General features: G+C 38.5%; 1 protein-coding gene across 26 annotated transcripts in view; it reads right to left on the bottom strand.

Annotated features, from left to right (window-relative positions):
- Positions 1 to 24,631, bottom strand: part of LRCH3 (leucine rich repeats and calponin homology domain containing 3) — a 70,249-nt gene extending 45,618 nt beyond the window's left edge. For 18 of the 26 annotated variants that reach the window (XR_012587785.1, XM_074593350.1, XM_074593356.1 and 15 more), the window contains exon 1: positions 24,338 to 24,629. Coding sequence is in view for 25 of the 26 variants with exons in the window: in XM_074593350.1 (XP_074449451.1) it covers positions 24,338 to 24,575 (238 nt within the window). In the remaining variant the exon portion in view is untranslated. Of the gene's footprint in view, positions 1 to 24,337 lie in introns of all 26 variants that reach the window. The other 8 variants (XM_074593366.1, XM_074593368.1, XM_074593370.1 and 5 more) reach the window with 3 other exon arrangements.
- Between the last annotated feature and the right edge of the window lie 36 nt (positions 24,632 to 24,667).

Below are 24,667 nucleotides of genomic sequence, written 5' to 3'. Positions count from 1 at the left end.
TGGTATTTTTGATTTTGGTCAATTTCTCTGGAACCCTCCCCCACTCCAGAAAGCAGACCTTAAATGGGACCAGAAACGGGCAGAGCGTACAGCAGTCATTGTATGAAACAATTCAACAACTCCATCCTCTTCCCCACCTTCCTCCTAAAAATATCTGAATGAAAGGAACAGCTCTAACAAAAACAGGAGAGAAGTAAAGAAAAAAGCACTTCAGTGACTGGTAATATATTTACATATATGTAACCCTGCAGTACAGCAGTAGCTGGTGCTTTTCCTAAAATTACAAATTATTGTGCAAACTTAAAATTTTTGCAAAGATTCCTCTCTATTTCTCAGAAAAATGACAGAATGTTGCTGTGAGATAATTTTTTTATATATACTTTTTTTTTTTACAAATATCATATCATGAATTAAGAAGCAATTGTTAAGTGTTAAATTAACCAAAGAGTAATCAGCGTGATGTAGATTATTTTCTTTAATATGTATGTACACACCCTTGCTGCTTGACATACCATAAAATGCAAAGAGCAAAACAACTAATTCCCCCCCCAAAAGCACAAACGCTTAATTTCACTATGAATAAGCATGACTGAAATATGTCTATTATAATTTGAACTAGGATTCACTTGCTAGTATTAACATTTCGTGGGTTAAAATTACTGTTACCAGAAATCTGCTTTAAAAAAGGTTCTTCTGGCCTGCTAAAAATGGATGTGTTTCCTTGAAGGCAAGATCATGTGGAATTTTGGCAAAGGGGAAGCGTTCTTTGGAACTAAGCTCTTTGTGAAAGATAAAAAAGCCAACAGTACAAATACAAAATGAAATCTCAGAGCGGAGTCAGATCACTGACCTTTTCCATCTTAATTGGGATTCCACTCAGAAAGCCAGCAAATCCAATGTTAAATGCAACTAGAGAATACACTATGTTTAAAATTGCATCATTTGGCATGAAATGTAAACTCTTCCTGTTCAGAGAAGAATGTTCCTCTAACATCAAACATTAGCAGGGCTGTGTTCACACATCTTTAAGTTAAGCTGTAACACACATTTTGTCTCCAAAGGAAAATCACTGATGCATACAGATGCACTGTTTAAGGTACTGGGTACTTCAACCCACTACAGACACCATGAAGAGAGGGAGCTGCAGCTCAACTGTTGCTAGCACTCAAACTGGCTGGGTGGTGGTGAATTCCAATTCATCACGAGATGCTAATGTGATCAGCCCACTAATCCTGTTGCGATGGGAATACGCTTTGGCTCTCATTCCAATTAACTACAACAATGAGGGCCAGTTCTGGGCCTGGTCTGTGCTACAAAATTTTGTTGATAAAAATCTGTCTTTTGTCACCAGAGATCTGCATGTGTTTCCCACACACATTTAATTTTTTATTTTTTAAAGGTAAACCAGCAAAGCCTTGATTTTTGGCCATCTGTTCAAAACCAAAAGTCAGCAACCACCATAACACCCGCTGGCAAAAAGCTAATGTAAGAGAGATTGTGACATTATGTCAGCAGCTGTAAACTGTGGGCTCCCACCCATGATGTATCATGTCTTCTATAACAATCCAGTTGCAGCTGTGTGACATCAGCCATGAATGTGCCACAGTGATGCAACAATACCGGTATGTGTGAATCGGTTTGAATCCTGATGGTGACACTGGCTGCTACACACTGCCCTCAGCTAGGATGACTTCATTTGAAGGGCAAGAAAATGTTCTGTTTTCCCTAAAACTAGGCTTTGTAACTTAAAAGCACACCAACAGTTTTCCTTTTACACCAAACAAATCTAGGATACGTTAGCTTGAAGCTTACAGACAAAAATACATTTTCACATCAACAATTAGATAAGCTAATCAATGACCAGGAGGCTGACAGCCAGTATAGTGACAGAAGGAAAAAGGCTGAATGAAGTGCGGTAAGAGGACAAAGTACAGCTGTTCAAGGAGAAATAAGTTCAAAATCTGGAACTGTGTAAACAGACTTTTTTTTTTTTCCCCTCACACATACAACTTAAAGACCAGAAGCAAACTCAACAGTTTCACAATGATAACAACAAAACCGCAATCACCAGCTTCTCATAAAACACTGAAGAATATCCTTGAAGTAGCTGATGTAATCTCGCAGATATGGAAAGCAGCTCACCTGAACAACTCTTGCTCCGGAAGAGTCAGGCTGCTCCCTGGAAATTAACTGCTTAGGTTACAGGTATCGTTCAGATAACGTCACTAAACAGATCTTTTGAGGAACTTGGTGCCACTTGATTGCTCAATTATGACATTTAGAATCAACTCTATTAGAACAATTACTCACATTTCCAAATGCATTTCAAGCACATTGTTATATAAACCTTAACTCCACTTTTTGTTTGTCATTCATTCTATTAGCCAAAAAAATTCGTGCATACTGATCCCAGTTTTATGAATTGATTTGTTTCACTTCCCAAACATTTCAGAACTTGAAATGAAAATCTGACACCATCAATGCTTGTGATCCTGCTAATTTTATGAAACATTCCCATACAGCTACTAAAAGAAAACGAATAAAATGAAATCATAGCCCTAAGCAGATGAGTTACTGGTATTATTGTACTGACTTTTCTTCCACAAGAAACTTAGAAATCATCATAAACGAATACCTCTGCGATACAATGCTGATGCTCTTGGTCTCTGTACTCAGTACCCAGGACTGTTTTCCTTTCTAAGCACTGAAAATGTTGTCATCCTTAGAGCTTCATTTCACACCTGGAGGATTTCCTGACACAGGAGGGGTGATTCTACCTCTTCCTGCCTGCAGTGATAGAACACTACCACTTTTGTCATACCCTAATTTAAAACAAGCCTCAGAAATGTCATCTCCTGACTCACCTTCTACCTGCCAGTCCTGCCAAACCTGAACTTTTCCCAACTATTCTCCCATGTATCTAAGGTACACTTCTTGCAGACCTATTAAGTTAAGGTGAAAGAAGGTGGCATTTACTGAACCAAAATCAGGCTGTTCCGTCTTTGTTTTACGTAGGCAACGCACAATGCCGACATGATAGCACCACTGCCCAAGTGAGAATACCCGAGTAACAGCGATAATGAAGACTGTTTTCACATACCTTATTTTTGTAGCCCTGTAATGAAATACATCCCCCAATTTCTAGTTTCAATTTCCATTATTTCATGAAGGAAAATTAGATTCAGACACACGATCTGGCCTTGATACCACATTTCAGTTCTCAGTAGATCCATTCTTGATATGTACAATCACATTCCTGCTTAGCAGCAATACTAGCAGCATTAAACTGTTTTAACCATTTCCAGGGACTAACATTTTGTAATCAAGAATCTCCAATCTGCTGTTTTTTTGCAACATGAAGAGGCTATGATTTCTGCAGTTACAGAAAACGATACAAAGGTTAGTGGTTTCTTCTAAATGTCAACTTGGTGGTGCTATGCCTGGAATGCAGAGATGGTCACCACCAAAGCCTGCTTCGCCAACCTGAGAATATACTGTGTAACACGCAAAACAAATTGAAAGACTACACTTCACACAGCTCTCGAGATTTCCTGCCTTGTGTGCTAAAGATAAGGTTTGTAGCATGCTTTTAACCAAAGCTGCTTAACATTGACCTTTATAAAACCTGTTTCAAATCATTACCAAATCACTGTCAGGTTTCAGATGCGTGGATCAAAGTTTCACATATGCTATTTCCTCTGGCTATACTTTTATTTTGCAACATTCAATACAAATAACAAAGCTTCTTGCCAAAGGTTTTAAAAACCAAGAAAACCCCTCACTTCTATGAAGAACTCTCACAAATCCCTTGCTTGAAGCAATTTTACTGAGTGAGAACTATGGCCAAAGCATTTACGTTTTCCTTCAACACTTAGATTAGCAAATGAAACCTGGCTAGCTTTTTTTGGTTTTTAACTCAGGATCATCTTCAGAACAGTCACATAAGGGAGTTTTGCAGAATCTGGATTACAAATTACTTGAACTACACCATTTTTTTTAGCAGTAAGTTGCCCCTTCAAATCTTCTCCATTAAAACACATCACATAAAACCAAGAAATGAATCAAGTACAGCTCTCTTACTGAGCTTAGTTTCTGCAATATTCAGCATTCTCTGTTAAGACTAGAAAAATTTATGTACAAAGATCTGCAATAACTTTAATTATACTAAATAAGAAAACTCAGTCATACCTGGGATCAAAGAGCAAAACAGAGAAGATTCTGAGCACCAACTCCCATTCTCCCTCCCTTTTTTCTCTACGCATGATTTTAATGCACATTTGCTGTAGTTTAGCTTTCTCTTTTTCACATTAACAAAAACCTCACAGGTATCACCATAAAAAACACTGAACTAAACACAAACACATATTTTACAGTCCTGCACTTTATGTCAGCTGCTGTTCATCCTCTGACAAGAAAGCACATCCCAACAAAAGCATGATTTTCTCACAGGAGCAGACTGCATGAGTGCTGCAAGAAGAGGATAAACATTCCAATCAGAATAACATCTTGGAATACAATGCCATTTCCTCTGAGAAATAATTTCATTTTCCTTTTGCAAGGAATAATATTGCTTGTTTATTAAAAATTATAAAAAAAACCCAACAGTGGAAACTATAGAACTACATTATGCAGTTGTTCGTGTGTGGTCACTGGCAAACAAGCAAGACTGACAAGCTCTACTCCCTGCATGGAACTGAGAACTCCTAATATTCCATGGACTCCAGTTGCTTTTCTTCTAGTTGGGTCTTGAGCAGGAAAATCAGTAGCCTAAAGGAATCAAACTGGTAGTCAAGTTTTATTTATTTATTTTTCAACGTAGACCCTGGCTTCACAGTCAGCCACCTCTAAACCGGTGAAGGGAATGATTCCTTACTGGCCATGTGTTATCATCCCCTCCCTTGCACCAGCACTTCCGATTGTGCAGCCAAACAGCCAGTTGTGTCTCATTACTGAGAAAAAAACCCTGCAAAAAAACAAAGCCACAAACAGTTTTCAGCCCTTCTGAGGCATGATCTGATTCATGCTGCAGTTGTGTAATCTCTAACAACAATGTAAGGGAGGGGATGAGAATGTGCGGCTGCATGCGTAGGGAAGAAAGGGACCATGACTTTTGACAGTAGCTGGGTTGTTTAATAATAACAACCATGAAAAGGTACTTTTTTGGTTCCTTAACACATACACTTCTAATAAAACACAGAATTCTTTTCAGAGTAGCAAACACAAGGATGTGATCAGGGATTTATTCCCCAGTTTTGCTCATTACAGATATGTACCTGTGTACACAGCATGATATTTTAAGGATAGCACATGGTGGAGCAAAACAAACACTTTGGGAATGAGATGCAACCAGTTTTCAGATGAGCAGGGAGCAGAATTCAGTGGCTTTAAAAGGGAGGCATGATGAAGGAAGTCAGATGAGCTACCAGCTGGGCCTTATGACTGGTCAGTAAACAACAGGACAGACTACGGACAGAACACAAACTGCATGCACTGCTACAGCAGAGCTGATGCAAAGTGCAATTGTTTATCTGTGTTTGAAAGTAAGGATTAATTCTAACCCCTTCCTATGGGGTTTAGGGTTAAAGAAGCTTTACATATGCTCTACTTCTAGTAGAAACCACCACACCAACCCCCAGCCCCCTCCCACTCTTCCAGCAATTTCATTCCCTTTCCTCACTAAACTTGGGCATCCAGCCAACAGCATAATCATGCTCCTTTCAAACCACCCTAAAACATAAAGCAAAACAAACTAAACTAAGTGAAAGTTGTAGAAGCAATGTTGCAAGAGATCTAACACTGAGGAAATGAACCAGAGTCTCCAGCTCACCAAGTCCGGTTAAATTGGGGAAGTTCAGTTCCCCACAGGCCAGCTGCATTGCAGGTCCCTCTCTTTTTTTGTGCAAAACATACATACAGTATTTATCTCCAGGGAAAGCAGCCTTTGGACTACTCTTACAAAACTGGTAAGGCAGCATACACCACTTCATTGATAACCCTGGTTTAAAAGAGGCTATTTTGGTTGACCCAAACCTACTCCTTGATGACTTTAATCTAAAAAAGAAAGAAAAAAGAAAAAAGAAAAAAGTTAAATCATAATATGAAACCTGTATGTCTAGCCTTTTATACTAGTTTAACCAAGACAGTTTAAAATGATACCTGAAAGCCTTGGAGACACACCCTCTGGTATCCAACTCTACTGATGTAAAATTATCACCTCTTGGATGCTCCTTACCAGCCCTTTGCTGTAAGCTACTGATTCTGCAACGCTTGTGTGAACATTTCCCAATTCACACCAGGCAGAAAAACAGTCAAGTTAGCTCACATGAATTTTTAAACTTGTTTAAACTACTCTTGCAAATTTTGCCTGAAGCTAACTTGGGGAGGACTTTCATGAACTGTATCTCAAGCGGATGCATAAGGGCAGTGACTTCCTTTGGCAGCACAGTCTCCTTAAAGTAGCTGTTATCTGCACATTGACAAACAAGTTGAAGTCTTGCCTTTTAGAAAAAAACAGGGAAGAAGAAAGAAAACAACTTGTGAAAGGAAATCTTTAATCAGGATCTTCTAAGCAGATATTACTCGGAACTGAATCAGATTAAAGTCCTAATTACTTAAGCATTCTATTTTCTTCTAGCATTAAGCAACCGTCTCAGCTAAAACAAGAGAGTAAGCTCATTTCTAAATTTTTCCTGCAACACCATTACTTAGAATCATTACACAGTTCAGATTTGCTGCTTTGATTCAGGCCCACCATCCCAGCATACACAACATGAAATTTGCCTTTCTTCCTGTATTTCTTCCTCATCTGTTTTTATTTTAAAGACATCTGCTTTTCTCAGTTCTCACACTCAGGATTCATGGAAAATGAATACCAGTAAATGGACATACACCAAAAGCATCAGTGCTTTCCACCATTTTTGCTTCCCATAGGCCTGAGTTGGTCTTGTCCCATATTATTCAGGAAAGACATACCTCCCTTTTATGAACTCTCCTCCCCAGCCAGGAAACAATTTCCCATTTTCTTTTACATCTCTTCACTTTACCATGAATACTTGGAGACAACTGACCACTCAAGACTTGAGTATAACTTCTCACCTTCACAGGGGCAGAACTAACCTGGCTGTCACTTCATAACTTACAGCAACTTGTTCTTAGTGGTCTGGTTTGCAGCGCAGAGGAGAGATGAACTGCTGCACAGACACAGGAATAAATGTGGCAAAGGGCTGCTACTTCTTCAACGTGCTGTGACAGCGTTTCCTGAAGCTATACTCAAGCCTCATTAAACTTCAGTTGAAGACCTTCTTTTGCAGGCTCGAGTTGGAATGCTGAATCTAAAAGTCAAGTCACTTAATAATAATTTTAATCTTGTTTTTAATTAAAAAGCTTGCTACTGTCCTTATAAAACTTCTCCTCACATCACAGTAAGCTGTATTCAAAAATACACTTCAGTACAGGACACAATACAAGCTGACAACTCCAGAACACAGGACTGAGCAAGTGTTGGACCAGGAAGACTTTTTCTCCTTAAGAGAGGAGAGAAGGACATGGCAAGTTTTCATTTCCTTACCTCTGTAAGTTTGAAGAAATACATTTTTGTCACAGCCCAGAGACCGGACAGCAAGCACTCAGAGGGCTTTAAGGTCTTCGCACACATCATCTCCTTCAGTTTCATTTCTTTCAGCTTTCCATTTTTACATGGAAGACTTGTAGGCTGAAGTATGTACATAAGGTACCGCACACACAGTAAGTTATATAAAATGGAAAAGACTCTTGCCAAGAAACTATACTGCACGTGCTACTTCTCACAAAAAGGACAGGAAAATAAAAATATGATAAATATTATTTTTTCCATTTCATGATTAGGCTCTAAGATATTATGCAAGATAACATAGTCTATAGTATAAAATTCAATCAACTTTCAATTATTCAGAAAAGGAGGAGGAAGGGAGGGTCAGATAACATGGATAAAGCAATATCACAGGTTAATATAAAACATAATGCAGACGGTGTACAATGATAAGTAATGACACTGCTGACAGAAGAGTATCAAGACCTCCTAGGTAGCACTGAGCCAGGCTAGAAAGCCCCTATAAGGCAGCACAGTGCCTTTTAAATACATTTATGTTGTCCACACTGGCAGTCCCACAACCAGCTTAGGCACTCCAAGTACACCTACTACAATATTAAACCACCCTGAACAATCTGTTCATAGCTATGGGGAGTTCTACCTGAAAAGACTGTTAGTAAGGAAGATTGTATTTTAGTTTGCTTAAAGCTCTCCTCTGGCTTTCACCTGTATCAGTGAAAAATATCATATATTCAGCAATTCCAATGGCTCTGCAACTAAACTGTAACTTGGGGAAGGAAACCCAGCATGGAATAAAGGCAGAAACAGGTCAGGAGGGGTGGAAATGCAAAATGCAGCCACAAAGATATCATGTTTCCACCATTCTTCTATTTATTCTATAAATGCTAGCAATGACTTCAATTCATCTTAATACCGTACATAAAATTCTCCATCTACAAGTATTTTCACATGTCAGTTAATATAATAGCATAACACTAGTAACAGCTGCAATTTATCTAGTATCACATTAGTTTTGCATATTCTCCCCATATATTTCATCAATCAGTTCAAACTATGTTACCTTACTCACCTTTTTTCACGTACAGTTTCAGTAGAATGATATATTAAAGTCAGCAATAGAGGGACAGATCATAAAGAAAAATGCTATAACTGTGAATACATTTTAGAATGTCTTAAGTGGAGAATTAGAAACAAACCAGCTCAAACCAGAACTGAAAATTCAAAGGTCCTAAAAAGCAAAGTGAGTAATTTCACATAAAAAGGTCAATTACTTTCAGAGAAAGGCAAGCATTTCTATAAAATTTTATGCCTGTTATTACTGCTTTTCTCTGAAGCTTTTAATACAGTGCCTCTGTATTTATGGCACTTAGATACAGCTTCATCAGTCTACGCAGTAAGGTCACCAAATATGTCTCATACCACTGCAGACACTAATCTGTCTTCAGCAGGATGGTATTTTATTGAGGAGAAAAGTCAATAAAGTCCAACAGTCAAAAGTCCTATGTTCTTTTAATGACTCCTTGAGGCCATCTCTCATGCTGACATCATCCCTAACAAAAAAGGTCTGTTACACTTTATACAAGCAGCGCTGCAATTTTCAATAGGACAATTATTGCCAGAATTCTAGAAAAAGAGCTGGAGTCTTACCAAGTCATCTGTGCAGTACAAGCCATTTTAGTGTCAAGAAATAAAACAACAGTATAGGGTATGTATGGAAAATATCCTATATCAAACAGGCAGAACAGCCAAATGAGGAGATAAATGACAGCAACTGCCAAAACATATGTTCATAATATGAAATAAATTTTGAATCTGGCAACCATAAAAGTCACCTTCAGTCAAAAGCACACCATGCAGACATTAGCCGGGATCAAGGACTACAGAATTGGTGGTCACAATTTCATACATCTTCATTTTTTTAAAAGCTAAGCTTGCTAAAAACTAGTAGCAAGGCTATCTAAAAGGTTGATACATTCTTAAATTGCTATTTGAGGTGACTTGTATACATCTTTTCACAAAAAAATCCAAGCCATTATTAATCCTTGTCAGCAAACACACAAAACAAAATCCAAAGTAATCCGACTACAACTGAAAATAGATTTTTTTATTTTTCAAAACCAAACCCATCCCTATTCAGGAAAATGCTTAAGTCAAGGTTTAACAGTAAACATTGATTTCCACTGCGACCTTTTAAGAGCAATCTCAAACTGCAGTAGTCACTCTGAAGGTTTTTGGCTGGTTGTCTCTATCCCTCCAGCTCCTTCTGAGAAACATCAGTTTTGTGCATGTGACAACTCTATCTATACCGGCTCAGTACAAACTGCACGGAGCAGGAGAAAAAGGAGAATGAAAGCTTTTTGCCTTGATAGAAGAATTCTTGACAAACACTAAGCCACAGAAGAAAAAGCTGTGTGGCGACTGCCCACACTGCACAACAACAACGATGAGAATTCCACTTCCAGAGATCTCCATTTTTCCATTTCATAATGACTATTTTAGCACAAGTATTTTTAGAGCTCTACATCTACACAAAACGCTATTAAAAAGTGTTCATTTGCAAATGTGTAAGAAATCCAAATGGAAAAATTCCAAAGTTACAGAGAAACTGTTTCATACATGCTAACACATGGACGCAAGCGTGACACTGGAAATGTATGAAAGCATAGTCCTGCTCCGCAGCAAAATGACACCCTGCCTTTTGCCCACTGCTTCTGAAATACTTGACTGTGTTCCAGCAGAGCAGGGTTTCATTTTACAAGAGTGCTTCACAAAGTTAGCAGTGAGAGGAAGTGTGAAGTAAATGAACTCACACCCCCCCACCCAGCCCCCCAAGATAAAGTCTCTTCAGGTACTAAAGTAATTACCCAACTAAATGAAAGACATTTAAAAAGCTCTGAAAATGGAGCTAGAACTATTGCCAGATTGTAAGTCCACATGCAAACCTCTGTATCCATCTATTATTTTTTTCCTATTTAAAATTATGAGCATTGATAAAAACATAATTTAATATTTATTCAATTCATTTATCTTTCCCAAAACCTCACTACAGTAATAGGCTTGGGTAAAATGAGGGACAATAGTCTTTAACTTAGGTGAAAAAGCACGTAAACTTGTAGTTCCAGCACCACAAAAAAATCCATCCCCAAACCATAGAAAATAGCCTCACTGCAACAATTACTCCCTGGATTTTAATTAAGAGACTTAATGGAAATAATTCAACTTTAACAACTTTCAGCTTTCAGAAGTCTCCACAGAGGAGTGGGGAGATAGGAGAGAAGGGCTTTGATGCATCAAGGGTACTGGATAGCTTAAGAGTCCTGAAATTACAAATTTGATTTTCACTGAATAGCAAAGAATAAGCCAATGAATCACACACAGCAAAATGTAAGAGTTATACATTGAAAAATAATTGGCCCTGATGGGCAATTTTATAAAGACATTATAAAAACAGCACAGCATTAAAAGATTAATTTAGCTTCAGTATAAATATGGACGTGATCAGCAAAAAGCAAGCAGTAAGGGGAGGAAAATGTGAGTCATGCAGGATATTGGAAGTTTATACAAAAAGAAAAAAGATGATAAAACACTAACAATACTGATGGTTCTAAATATTTCTCTTGCCCTGAAAGTAATATTGATCTCATTACTGTAAGTACAAGATGAAGAAGAAAATCTATCCCGAGATCACTAGAAGCACAGAAATGCATCTATACTTCTAACACAAGTAAAATAAAACTCTTCAGGCTACCATAAAGCAAGAATGAGAAACTTGTGAAAAGTCTCACCATAAAATATACTTGAAAATAAAACCATTTCAGTTTATATTTCACCTGATAATATTCAACATTCTTTACAAACAAGAATTTCCCCATCTCTATTAAACTGCAAGTACATCCAAAGAAGAAACAGCTGTTACAACTGTGACAAGAAATACTACATAAAAGAGATACAGAGCACTGCATTTCATTGAGGCAAAGTAAGAAAGCAAGAGTGGCAGTGATGATAAGACAAGATGCCATAAACTGATTAAAAATCTGGTAAATGAAAATTTGCCACTGGAGTTTCACATCCCTTGAAAAAGTTCACACCAACAATACAGCAGGAATGACTTTTCTGTCCCAAGAGCTACATTGAAAAGTTGTCACGTGGAAAGTAACATGAAGAAAGCTCTTGAACAGCTGGAGTGAGTTTATCACAGTGAAGTTACACTCATGCTACAGGTGTGGAGCAAAATTAAAGTTACATTCATGATTTAATATGCACACACACATATTAAATGCTTGGTCATTAATCTTCTTTCACACCACAGAAGATACTATCTCTCAGAGGTGGGCTGACTCTGTTTTATGAATCAAGATCTCCAGAACGCAACAGACTATTTTTGTTTATCAAAAAGGATGTCTCCAGCTTAACATGCAATTTTTGAGATTACATAATGTAGTAATATAGTTTCAAATCAACTGTCATGGAAATAAAATACAAAGGCATATAAAAAAAACCCTCTTTCAACAAATTTAGTCCATGTACAATATAAAACTTCAAATGAAATTTAACTCAAGTCCCCCAAAGAAGATGGATGGTTTACGATTTCTGTTTTCATTCTCTCTTCATGGGGCACAAGCTGGGTTTTCTAGCTTTAAAATGACATTACTTCGCCTGAGAAGTAAAACAATACACCAAACAAGTTCTTCTATAAATGCCTCTGACAAAAAGTATCACTGTGCAAAGAGCAAGGAAGCAGGATGTACCATACAAATTAGAGAAAGCAAGATGCAAGAGATGGGAAACACAGTGGTAGAAGGATTTCTTTAAGGTCAAAACCAGAGAACGGAAATAGAATAGGCAAATCTGAGAAGCATCATTTATTTTAAGTATGAACACATTTTTTCTAATATAATTAAAACCCAGACACCAATCTGTCTTTTAATTATATTAATTAAATATCCCCAGTTGAGAAAAATAGAAGTATAAACTGCTTCTCCAAGAGCGAAGTAGTAGCCATGCCAGCCTACAGGCAGATCCTCTCTGCCTCTTGCACCACATCACATCGGTGCGGTGCAGGAGCACAGAGAGTTTCTCACAATTCTACTCAGGTCTTTTTGTTTGTTTGCTTTTGTAATCCCCAACAATTGTCAGGTATCAGATACATTTCTCTTTACTACAGTAAGAAAGCCCCAGAGACATGTGTTGTAGTCATTCTTTATGAGAGGAGACCCCTTCCCCAAAACAGAGGGGACAACACCTCATCCAAATTATCTCAGAATCTGCTCATACAGCTTGCAATGCATGCTCCTGAAAACCCCTTGTATTTCCATTTATTATGTATTCAGCATGGTCAAGAGCTTGAAAGAACTGCATCATATGGGAAGGATACAAGCAGGTTTAAAAAAATATAAAAAACTTACATTTCTGTCTGAAAATCTATTTAGATAGGAATAATAATAGTGATTATTAAAACTGTAAAACTATTTTTTCCATTTAAACACTGGAAATCTGGCAGCACTGTGCCAACAATTGCATTATTGATGAAAATACGTGGTTTTGCCTTTTATTTTACATATCCAAAGAGAAAAAAATGTCTTTTAAGAAAAAGGAATATGAACTGAATAATATTTTAATTTTATTCAAATGGTCTAGTCTCAAATTGATAACATGTTATTGAAGTGGAACTTCTACAGACTTATTTCTTAATCACTTTCTGAAGCAGCACTACAGGGACTGCGAACAGAAATTATACTGCAGTAATGTTGACACAAAGAACAGATTAAGAGATGCACTTCTCACTTTAGCATGTATTGGTGAAAGCAGAGATGGCAGATACTTAAAAGATTGTATCTGTGTTACTCAGTTACATAATTCACACCCAAATCATGTGCACTAGAAATACGTGGGGGAAAGAAGTACTACTTCTGTTGTGCCTTCCCATCTCAAAGTGCTGTGTACTCCTTCACTAACAGCTGTAAACACAACTCTTATACCTGTTCCACAACAGCAATTTGAATAGAATGTTATGGTGCAGAAAAAGTTAAATTCAAGAAAAACATACAAAGTATGTTAATTTCATACGGAACACAGATTTCTAGCAAGGAAAGCCATGTTCAAAGATTTATTTTATTAGTACTTTGATACTTTGGTCTACATGAAATTCCATGAACTGGAAGAGATTCTTGTGTTAAGTAACAAAAATGTTCTTTTGAAAAAAGCTAGAAGAGCAATCAAGCTTTGCAACCTCTACTACAGTACTGCCAAGGTATCTTCAATGTCTTCAGGAATAAATTTTTAGAAAACATGGTATGTAGAGGTGTTTGTAGCCACAAAAGTATCCTCAAATACAAAATATAAGTTCCATATCTAGCATACAAGTAGTTTGTACCATGCTCTTTATTCATGCTTATCATTTTTCATATTTATTCAACATGATCATAACCACCTGCACGCTTGAACATGTGATGAATGTAATGATATGGAAAAAGCATTGAAAGTTAAATCTGTAAAAAATATGGCATATCACAATCCATAAAATTCTCAAAATAATTACAATACAGTTGTATTTTTGTAACCACTCACATTCTTGATATCTTAAAAGTACAGTCCCGGGAAAAGTTAATTCTTCAAATTATAATAAGCCAAGTCAGAGAGAAACTACAGCTTTACCTTCATATTAAGGTTTGGGTTTTTTTTAATAAGCACATTAATACTCTTAAAACTGTATTTCTTGTAGTATAAATAAACCTTCAGATGAACAGTAACAGATTGTAAAAAGAATGCTTTTGAGTAGAAAACTAGCCGCCTTCTTACTCTACATGAAGAGAGAATAAATCTCTCACTCAACACCGTTTACTAACATTCACCATATTGATTAACCATGAGAAAGAAGGATGTAATATTTCAGGAAGTTTTTAAATAGTTGCTGTGCACTTGGGCTCTAACAAAATAAACCAAAATCTTCTACCTCTTATTTCAAATAACGAGGTAATTCTTTTTTCCCCCCAGGGAAAATTAAAAATCAGCAGGGATAAGAATTGTGAACAAGTATCTTAACAACAAAAATATAAGAAAAATATGTTAAGTTCATCACAATAAGAAATTTGCAGTTAAATATTGTCTCGTGATAAATTATATGACAGGACCTTTAAATCGAAAATTCAATCAGAAAAGCTGATTTTAAATAAAATATTTTTCAAGGAGTACAGGAACTAAAAGACAAATTGAACAGTATTAGTTACGGGGTAGTGGGAAGGGAGGCAGTATTCTCCATGAAAATTTCCTTTGAAAAGGAATGATGAAAAGCTAGCATTTAATCACCAGTAAAGATTAGCAACAGTGATGCTTCTAGGCTTTCCTTCTTACACTACAACTTTTAATGGTAATTATAATATCTTCTGATACATAGGCATCCTTGAATGATGGGACATCATTTACCTGCACGGCAGCAGAATAGAGCCATGCAATACATAATACTTGAATATTTTGCAACACATTTACAGCTCAAATGATCAACCTGCTGTTTTAGCATAGATGGGTTCCAAGGACAGTTCTTTTATCCTGCTAAGCACAAATCTACCCACCCCTTGGCAATCCAGCAGAATAAAAGGGAGATATAAATAAGGAAAAGAAGGAACATAAACCAGCAGATATTTTATGGTTCATAACCACATTCAGTCACTGCCCTCTACAAAAACATTTATCCCATAGCTGAGCTTGGAGTCAATGTAGTGACAAGCACCTAATTGTCCTGCTATTATTATGCTCAATGACTCTCTTACTCCTAGAGAACAGCATGTATGACACCAACTCAAAACCCAGTAAAAGCCCTGGGCTATGACTGAACCAAGAGGTAATATATATGGCCATAAATTACAGTAATAATGAATTAAACAGGTTTAAATTACTAATTGTCTCATCAGCACTCTAAAATTAACGTTCTCCTCGGATTTAAAGGGAATTTTCTACAAAATGTTAAGATACTGATTATTCCTCTTTTTATCATGCAAACAACTTGGATGAGAAGTATTGAGTTGGCAATGACAGGCATTTGAGACAGGGCAAGATTAATAAGGAAAGAAGAAAAGGTTAAGACATGGAAGCTGGGATGATGGAGATGAACAAAAGTAATTGGGGGCAGAAGAGACAGAGCTGAGATAGTAATATATTGCTGGGGACAAGACATATGACATGAACACTTAGGGGAACTCCAACCCAGTAAAGCACAATCCTCTCCCGTAGCAAGTACAGAACCCAAGACCTGCACATCCCATCATTCCTCTGCTCTCAAGCATCTGTACAGCTCAGAGGAAGAGCATCCCACTCTACAAACAGGTGCCAGGGAACGACGACCTACTGCTACCTTATTGACTCAGGTAAGAGAGACCTGATGGACGTCAGGGTTTGAACTGTGCTGATGAGTCACGTGGATGTCAGCATAATTCCACTTAACTGAATGTAGAAATTCAGCCTGAATCTCTGACTGAAATTCAGCCTGAATTTAGAATTCAGTGTTCGGAAAGTAACCTGAAAAAGGCGCTGATATTTTGTACAGCGAAAACTCAGTTAAAAACTTCTGTAACACTGCTAAATCAAGCACACAGAGGGTATAGTCTATAATCAAAGATGCCCACGTAACTTTAATCACTCATTTCCTGTGCATATCTACTGTCCACAGGTCTTTAATTAACAACCACATACTACTTTTCATTCCTCTTCAAGATTTTTCTGCTCAAGTAGATTTCTTCAGACAAGATGAAATTACTGTAAGAATCAGGACTGATCACAGTAACAGTCTTACGCAAAAGACTGTCTTTGAAAAAACATTAGGGAAAAAGCAAGGAATGCTGCTTTGAAAAAAACAGATTGCATTCTATCAGTGCCATTTATTTCCTTCACAATACCAAGCAAATCTTCTAAACTAGTTTTTCCAAAGGTAGTAATTAATCATGTACTTCCATTTTTCTAGATGTTGGGCTTGATTTTCAGTACTCCTTAGGAGTCACCAAGGCACGTGAAGTTATTAAGAACTGCTTTTAAAAAAAAATAACTAACCTCTAATAGCTCGGCTGACTGAAAGTTCAGGCACCAAGTGTTTTAAATTTGGTACCCCAAAACAGCAGATGCTTTTAAACTTTGTACAATTCCAGGCTTCATATATATATAAAATGCAGTAACATCACCTTGCTTCACTTCTCAGAGATTACATGAAAAACAGCGTTTGAAAGCTTTTCAATAGTAGCAAGCACTACCCAAAAGTCCAAGGCAAGAATAACACTTTTATGTATTCAGAGCTAAGTTTCAACAATAAGCAGAATAAAGAGACTAAAATTCACATGGGTCACTGAACAATGGGGAAAAAAATAATGAATAGATGCTCGCTAATCCTACTGCCCTCTGCACAGAGCAGACTACGGTTAAAAACCCTACCTTCCAGACACCTGGAGTAAATATCAAGTGGGATTTTTTAGGCATATCCTCATTTTGGAGTGCTTGAACTACATTTAGAGAACACTATGACTGTAAATACTTTAACTTTCAAATCAATAACATCACCAGCTAGAAAAGAACAAAGACTCTCCTCACTCTTAAAGAGACTTCTGGGCTCCGACAGTGAAAGCAGCGGTTTGAAGTGTAGATTCATAAAGGAAGCTGAAGTAAAGGACTATCGGGACAGTTTTGGAGACTTCAAAGTGAAAAATAAAGCCCTTTTCCTGCATATATACAAGAGTATTAACTTATGCAAAACAGTCCTAAAAAGAAAAGACCACAATGTATTACCCTTTGCCTCTTCTCTAAATATCTGTAATTCAGAGAACTAAAGCAGCGTTTTAACTCTAATGTACTAATAAAGTCTAACCGCCAAGACACTTTTAACATGAACGGGTTTTCATCCCTCCACTTTGAAGAGGGGTCACAGCAGATAAATAAGAATGCATACTGCATAGCCCATGACTTCAGCTAAATACAAAACTGCAATTCATTCAAGCTGTTTGGCTAACGTTGGAAACCACGAGATCCAAGCCTGATTAGTTATTAAAGAGAGAAGAACACTTGAATTGAGTTATAGCCTTTTCATTAGCTACCATGTAATTTTATTTTTAACACATGCTATATAATTTGCAGTGTTTGTTGTAACTAATTCTTTACTGCTGGTTCTTCTACTGAAGAAACTAATTACGTCTACTGCATTCTAAAGCTAAACCTAAACCATCAGTTTAAAATTACTTGCATAAAATAACGAATTTTGCCAAATGAAAGCATGAGATCCAAATCTGTCAGCAGTAAAATTTCACTGAATGCAATTCGGCTCCATGAGCCATACTGTAAAGAAAAAATTCCTAGGCTCACTGACTCATAGGCTAGCACATTTTTGCACAGAAAATAATCAGCAAATTTACAAGAGATCAGTGCTAAAAGGTTGCAAAATAGAGTTAAGGTGTGATTTCACAATTGATGCAAGTCAATTTAAGCTTATATATCTACCAAAACAAACCGTCTCATTCTCATCATCCCATACAGTCTTTCCACCCTCTCTGTTTGCTGGCACTCGCACACACATGAACACGCAGCGAGCTCTCCAAGGATTTGATCCAACTAGTTACTGGCTGAGTTTTCAGCCAGAAAAGTACGAAACAGCCTGCTGGAAGGCAGTATGATTGCTGGTGTTGACTGTGCAGCAGGAGATGAAGACAGAACTTCCCCTTTTGGCATCAGCATAGAACTTGAGTCACATTAGGCTGCGTATTTACAACTGACTTCAGGGAGTACTTAACCAATATAAATTTGCTACCTCCAAGCACAGGTATAGCCACAGGAGAAGAGGACTGGAAACACCATGAGATAAACAAAGACATTTCCTTTTTTCCTGGACTCTTATTTTGTCCTTCATGTGACTGTAGGACTCAATATATTCACCTATCAATCCTCCTCCTCTTTACTTTTTATGTAGTTAAAGTTATCTCAAAAAATATAACTAAGAGTATGTATGCAGACAAGACAGTATTAAAAAAAAAAAGTTCGATCATGATGGAGGCAGGCAAGTGGAAGACTACTAGGTAAGTAACTAGTACAAAGGCAACCCTGAACACCACTTAGAAGAGTTAACTGGTAGTGAAAGTTTGTTGTGGGACTTTTTTTTCTTGTTTTAAAAGATCAACTCGATAAACAAAGGCATTCCAAATGTCACGTCTTACTTTTATTGCAGCAAGGCTTAGAAACTACAAGCTCAGACTCCACTTTCACAGCTGCTATAAAACACTAGGCAAAAAGACTGTCTGTGCGCCAAGAACCTTTGAGCATTACTGCAGGCCTCAGCTCTCCATCAAAACCCAACACAACCCACTCAACAAAAACAAACTATAAACTATGACAGCCAACCGCTCTCTGCATTTTGAGGGTAACAAAAAAAGCAAGATAACTGACCTCAATTTACCAAAGCACCACTCGCAGATAATTCCATTAGTCTACACTAAGAATTGCCAGTATTTGTGACAGAACACACCATGATATCCAGATGTTCTAATAACAGAAACAGAAGAAGAAAGGAAACAAGAGGGAGCAAATTACAAAGGGACTGACAGAAGCTATATTACTGTCTAGTAACAAACTAGATTACTGTCTAAAGTTTAGGGAAAGATTGTCATCCTCCCTCCTTCTCACCCCTACAGCTATTAGAACCTCTGGACAATGTATTTCTGTCTGGGTTTTGATAAGGGTAGAGGCAAGTATACAAATCTGAGCACAAGACTCTGAACTACCCTAATGAAATGTTAGGGTTTGACTTTTAGTACTGAAACTTTAGATAATCTAAGTACCAACACTGTAAACTCTTCTGACAAATAGTCTGCAACTTGAACAATGAACAATCCCATTTCCTTCCAAGTTATTTTAAAGGTCATAATAAAATTACATTCAAGATATAGTAATCCAAAGAGACTTTTTTCAACCAATTATTTAATTTTAGGATGATGTGGATTCTGCTGTTGTGGCTTTAAGAACAAATGTTTGGGAAATACGGACACTGCTGTATGAGCCATATTGTACTTCTCAAGCTGTTTTACATTTCATCAGGTAGTATCAACTAAAATTCTGGCAGGAAAGAAAAATACCAGTGAGACCTCTTACCGCAGAATGCTCACATAGTCACTCTAATCCTTCTAAATGCATGCAAGCACTTAGCATGTAGAAGTTTTATTGACAGTATGGTCAGATTTTACCATTTCTATGGAGAGCTGCTAAGCAGAAAATTACAGAGATACCTTATTGGCAAAGTCATTCAAAAGGTAGCAGCCAACAACTTTTTTCTTCCTTTTCAGAGTCTTGCTATTCTTTTTCACTATTAATATATTCCAGAAACAAGACATAACACTCTGCATGTAATTATCTTACTAGTTGATTTCCATACAAAAGCCATTTCTTTTATTGCATAAACCCACATATTCCCATCTTCTCCTTTAAAAATGGAGGCAGTGAGTGGTTTAGACAATTACGGCTGTCTTGGGGGGTTTGACAAATAACTTTTCTGATCAATGTATGCTTTAGGCCACTGGGAAAGCTGTCAAATAATGACATCAGAATCTACATTAACACTGGCAAAATGCAACTGTGCTTCCTTTCATATTTAACTCAGATGGTTTATGGCCATTCCTATTCCCTGGTCACAAAAGAGAGGGGAATGAACAAATGAGTTGTAATTCAACCCAGATAAAATGGGGATAGATAATGCAGGTTCAGTGAAAGAGTATGAAAGAAAGAGAAGCATGTCTTTGCTTTGTTAATGAAAAAGCTTGCTCATTCTTCATCATCAATGAGCTTTGTAAGCTTGAGTCACTTCCTAAAACTCCAATTAAGTTGTAGGGGATGAGCATAAAGAACAGCTGCTTTCCCCTCTTTCAGTATCTAAGTTATTATTACACTGCATTTCTTGTACATGAGCCATCCCACATATACAAGAACATTAGATGGACTACTGCATTACACGCTGTGGGGAGCTACCTTCCCGCTAAGCCATTCCAAAGCTCTCAAGCATAGACCATCCCATCTTCAATTTGATTTTATATTATACGATCTTAATTCCAAGACAAAGCACAAAACAACCAGAAACTCACTATTACTTCAACGCCTGATGAAGTTACCTGCTGAGTTCTGAGAACAACCCTGAGCACCTATCTTGGTTTAAAAAGCCACCTGTGGGTCTTCACCACCTGGAAGACAGCAGTGCTCAGAAGCAGCTGAGGCTTTGACATTACTAGAGAATTCACTTCCCAGTGAAAAGCTTAGTGACTGAGGCAAACGATTAATGAGGAACTTAGTTTTTCCACTGATGCCTACCAGAAATATATATTTAACTTCCAGAATAAAAATGCAGCAAAACCGATCTGATCATATGGTTTAATTTTAGGTAGTCCTGTGAGGAGCACGGAGTTAGACTCAAAGATCCTTATGGGTCCCTTCCAACACAAGATATTCTATGGTACTATGATCTGTTTATGAAATATTTTTTCCAAAGTTAAATTACACCTGCTAGAAACTCAGCTCTGATGATTGTTTAGTGAGTTGTTAAGAATGGTACCTAGAAGCTATCACAACTTGAGCACCAGGGTTAGTATTACTGTCAACTCTGAACACATAAAAGATCCAAAAAATGTGACCTTCCCATTGATTTAATGTTTGAAACTGTACCTTACAACTGACATCTACTTAAAGGGATTCTCCCCTCACCCATCATCAACCTCGAAATCTGCACAGAACACTCAGCTACACTAGATCTAGCATCTAATCTCTAACGCCCTGTTCCTACTGACCCGCTTTGCTGGTTCATCTGCATTATTAACAGCTTCCAGGCAAGGCCAGTGATTCTGTTAAGGCTTAAGGCAATGCCGGATGCTGGCTTCCCTAGCAGTGTAGTTACACTAATGAGGGATGTGATTCATTCCCACCTCTTTAGCATCGATGCAGTTACAGTGACACGCAATTACTTTTATTACTGCAAAAACGGGAATGAGCTATATCAGTATAACATGCTCCACACTAGAGAGGTGTCTATTCTGGCATATAAAAAGTATTAAGATTTGCATATACGTTGTTTTATCTTCAGTTTTACAGTTTGGGAGTAATTCCAATGATTTTTATGAAACTCCACACACACATACCCCACCTGATGTGCTTCGAGTCTTTGCAGCAGAGCACACAGGAAGACACTTGGAGTCTACAGTCTAGGGGGTTATTTAAAGTGTTTATTTTAAGTGTTTACAACACCTAACACATAATATACATTATACCATATTATTTGTGGCTACTCCCATACAAAAGAATTGCAAGTTGCGCAGGAAAGAAACTGACATGGGGAAAGAAGTGGATTAAATTTGTAGCTGAGCACTCAACCAAAAACTGGGGGTCAGAAATGCTTGCATGGATTTTTCTCCACTGCCCAGCCTTAGTCAAAACAAAAGAGTCATAGAATAGACCACACTAAAAAAGGCACAAGATGAAGTTATTCACAGCAGCCTTCAAAACAGAGTAGTTAAACAAAAAGCATCCCCCCAATAAGCTTTGCTTCTTACAACTTAAGAACAGTTCTAGCTATTTTCTAAGGTTCATTGTGATGATAAATGCACAAAAGTGAATGGTATGCACGGCCGCTTATTAGCATTTAATGCTTCTTGAACAACTACAATGCAAATATTCATCACAATAGATGGGAACCTTGGTGGAAACAAGAATTCCCACAAATTGTTTGAGTACAGTAAATGAATAGCATTATAAACAAAAATCCCAAATCCCTCACAAACAGGTATGTTGCATTTGCCTACAGATCAGCCCATTACACATTCATTGCGCAACTGCATTTGTAGAAAACCCTTTGGACAAAAAAAAAATTCACACCCTAACAAAAAGTGTTTGGTATTTATAGATGTGTTCAAGTCAAACCACATTTGTCTCTCTTTTTTTTGTATTACTGACAGATTTTCACATAAGTAGGATGTTACAGAACAGAGTATGAAGTCAGACAATTTTAAAGGTGGCTCCATTTTGAATTACTTAACTGACACTGTATCAACACACTAACAAACACAGTAACTTTTAAAAAGTAATGTTTGGAGTTTATTTCTTAGCTTCTAGGCTACAACTCAACACAAAACACTAGAAAAATCGAAATGACCACATAGGAAGTAATCGAAGCTACAATCAAATGGCATAGTGACACCTTTTAAAACTACTTTTACTTCACTTAATCAACTAGACAATCAAAATAAACATAAACTACATTTGCTCTGTATAATGCATTAAGAAAACGCCTACATCCTGCACGAACCCTCATAATTTCCTAAGTCTCATCTCTCTATTCAATACCGTAATATGTAAACATACTCCGCAAATGTGGTTTTTCTGATCAAGATGCTTACAGGAGAAGTATACATTTTTAGTCTACTCCTATTAATATATTTGAGGGGCAGAGGGAAAACCCAGCCCTATCACTTACTGTACCTTGTAAAGTATTTCTTAAAAATCCTTAATATTTTTATCCATATAATACAGGAGAAAAAAAGAAAAAGGACATGATTCCATAATTCTGTTCACAGTACCTTTTCATACCTTGCTTATGGCTGTCAGAAACGACAATAATAGAAGCATAAGAGCACAATCATAGAATGGTTTGGGTTGGAAGGGACCTTAAAGATCATCTAGTTCCAACACCCCTGCCTTGGGCAGGGACACCTCCCACCAGACCAGGTTGCTCCAAGCCCCATCCAGCCTGGCCTTGAACACCTCCAGGGATGGGGCAGCCACAGCTTCTCTGGGCAACCTGGGCCAGTGTCTCACCACCCTCAAAATAAAGAATTTCTTCCTAATATCTAATCTAAATCTCCCCTCATCCTATTCCTACACTCCCTCATAAAGAAACAGTTGTCTTTAGTGTATACACACCTGACAGCCCTTCTTGGAAAGTTGTTTTCCCCTGTCAACAGCACAACATGAGAGATGGCGAGGGTGCGTATCTATGCATATACGCACACAGACACTCACATACACATAGATCAGAACAAGAATATGCCTGGTTAAAACCACATCAGTGAGCAGCAGTACTGAGAAAAGCCTCATAACTCTGTTTAAAACAGCCCCCAACAAGGGAAACGCCTCTAGATGGGAGACGACGAAGGAAAAAAAAAGAAAACCAACCCAAAAACCCAACAGATCGAGAGAGCTCATCGGCCAGAGCCACGGAGGGCAGAGGAAGGAGGAGTACCCTGCACAGCTCTCCTCCATCCTGCCTCGCAGTCTTCCTCTCTCGGAGGAGAGGAAGGGCGGAGAGCTAGGGGGAGGAAGCCGAAAACACGAAGGAGAGAAACGGCCCAAGCGGAGAAATCTGCCAAGCATCGCCTCCCGTGAGGAGAAATCCCCCTCTACACCCCCACACACGCTCTTTAAGAGAAATTAGGGGGGGATGCCCCCAGCCCCCGCCCAAACATCCACTGAGGAAACTTCTCCTCCTCAAGCATCCAGCTTCAATTTGCTGAAGAGACAGCAAATTGATTACCTCAGCTTCAGTCTTCGTGGGGGGGCTAGCTGTTCGTCCCCCCCCCGTCCCCCCCCCAACGCCCCCTAAGGGGGCTTTGGGGGGGGGGGGGACACACACAACCAGCCCCCAGCTAAGCCCTCCCTGAGGGGGACCCGCGAGGCCCCGCCACACCGGCTGCCCTCAGCCCTATCCCCCTTCTCCGTTGTCTCGCCCCCCCATCCCCTCAACGCCCCGTCCCTCACCGGCTTGGGTGGTGTCGCTGAGGTCGTGGTTGGCGGCGCTGGCCCGCGGATAGTCACGGAGCTTCCTGCCGCTCAAACTGAGGGTACCGCTGGCCGCCGCTTCTTCTAAGGCTCGGTCCAAAGAACGGCTCCACGAACCGGGACCCGAGGGACCGGCTGGGGGAGAACAAACCGACGCGCTCCCCGACGGCATCACGGCAGAGCCGCCCTCCGGCGCCGACAGCACCGCGGCCGCCATTTCCCCCCCGCCTCAGCCCGCCGCTGCTCGCTCCAGCTTCGCGCGCCACCGCGCAGGCGCGGGGAAGCCCGGGGGCCGGCAGGCAGCGCGCG

Source organism: Larus michahellis, chromosome 6 (genome assembly GCF_964199755.1).
Source record: "Larus michahellis chromosome 6, bLarMic1.1, whole genome shotgun sequence".
In the NCBI taxonomy this organism is placed as follows: Eukaryota; Metazoa; Chordata; class Aves; order Charadriiformes; family Laridae; genus Larus; species Larus michahellis.
Note: the sequence above shows the minus strand (reverse complement) of the source record. Positions and strands in the feature narration are given on the sequence as shown.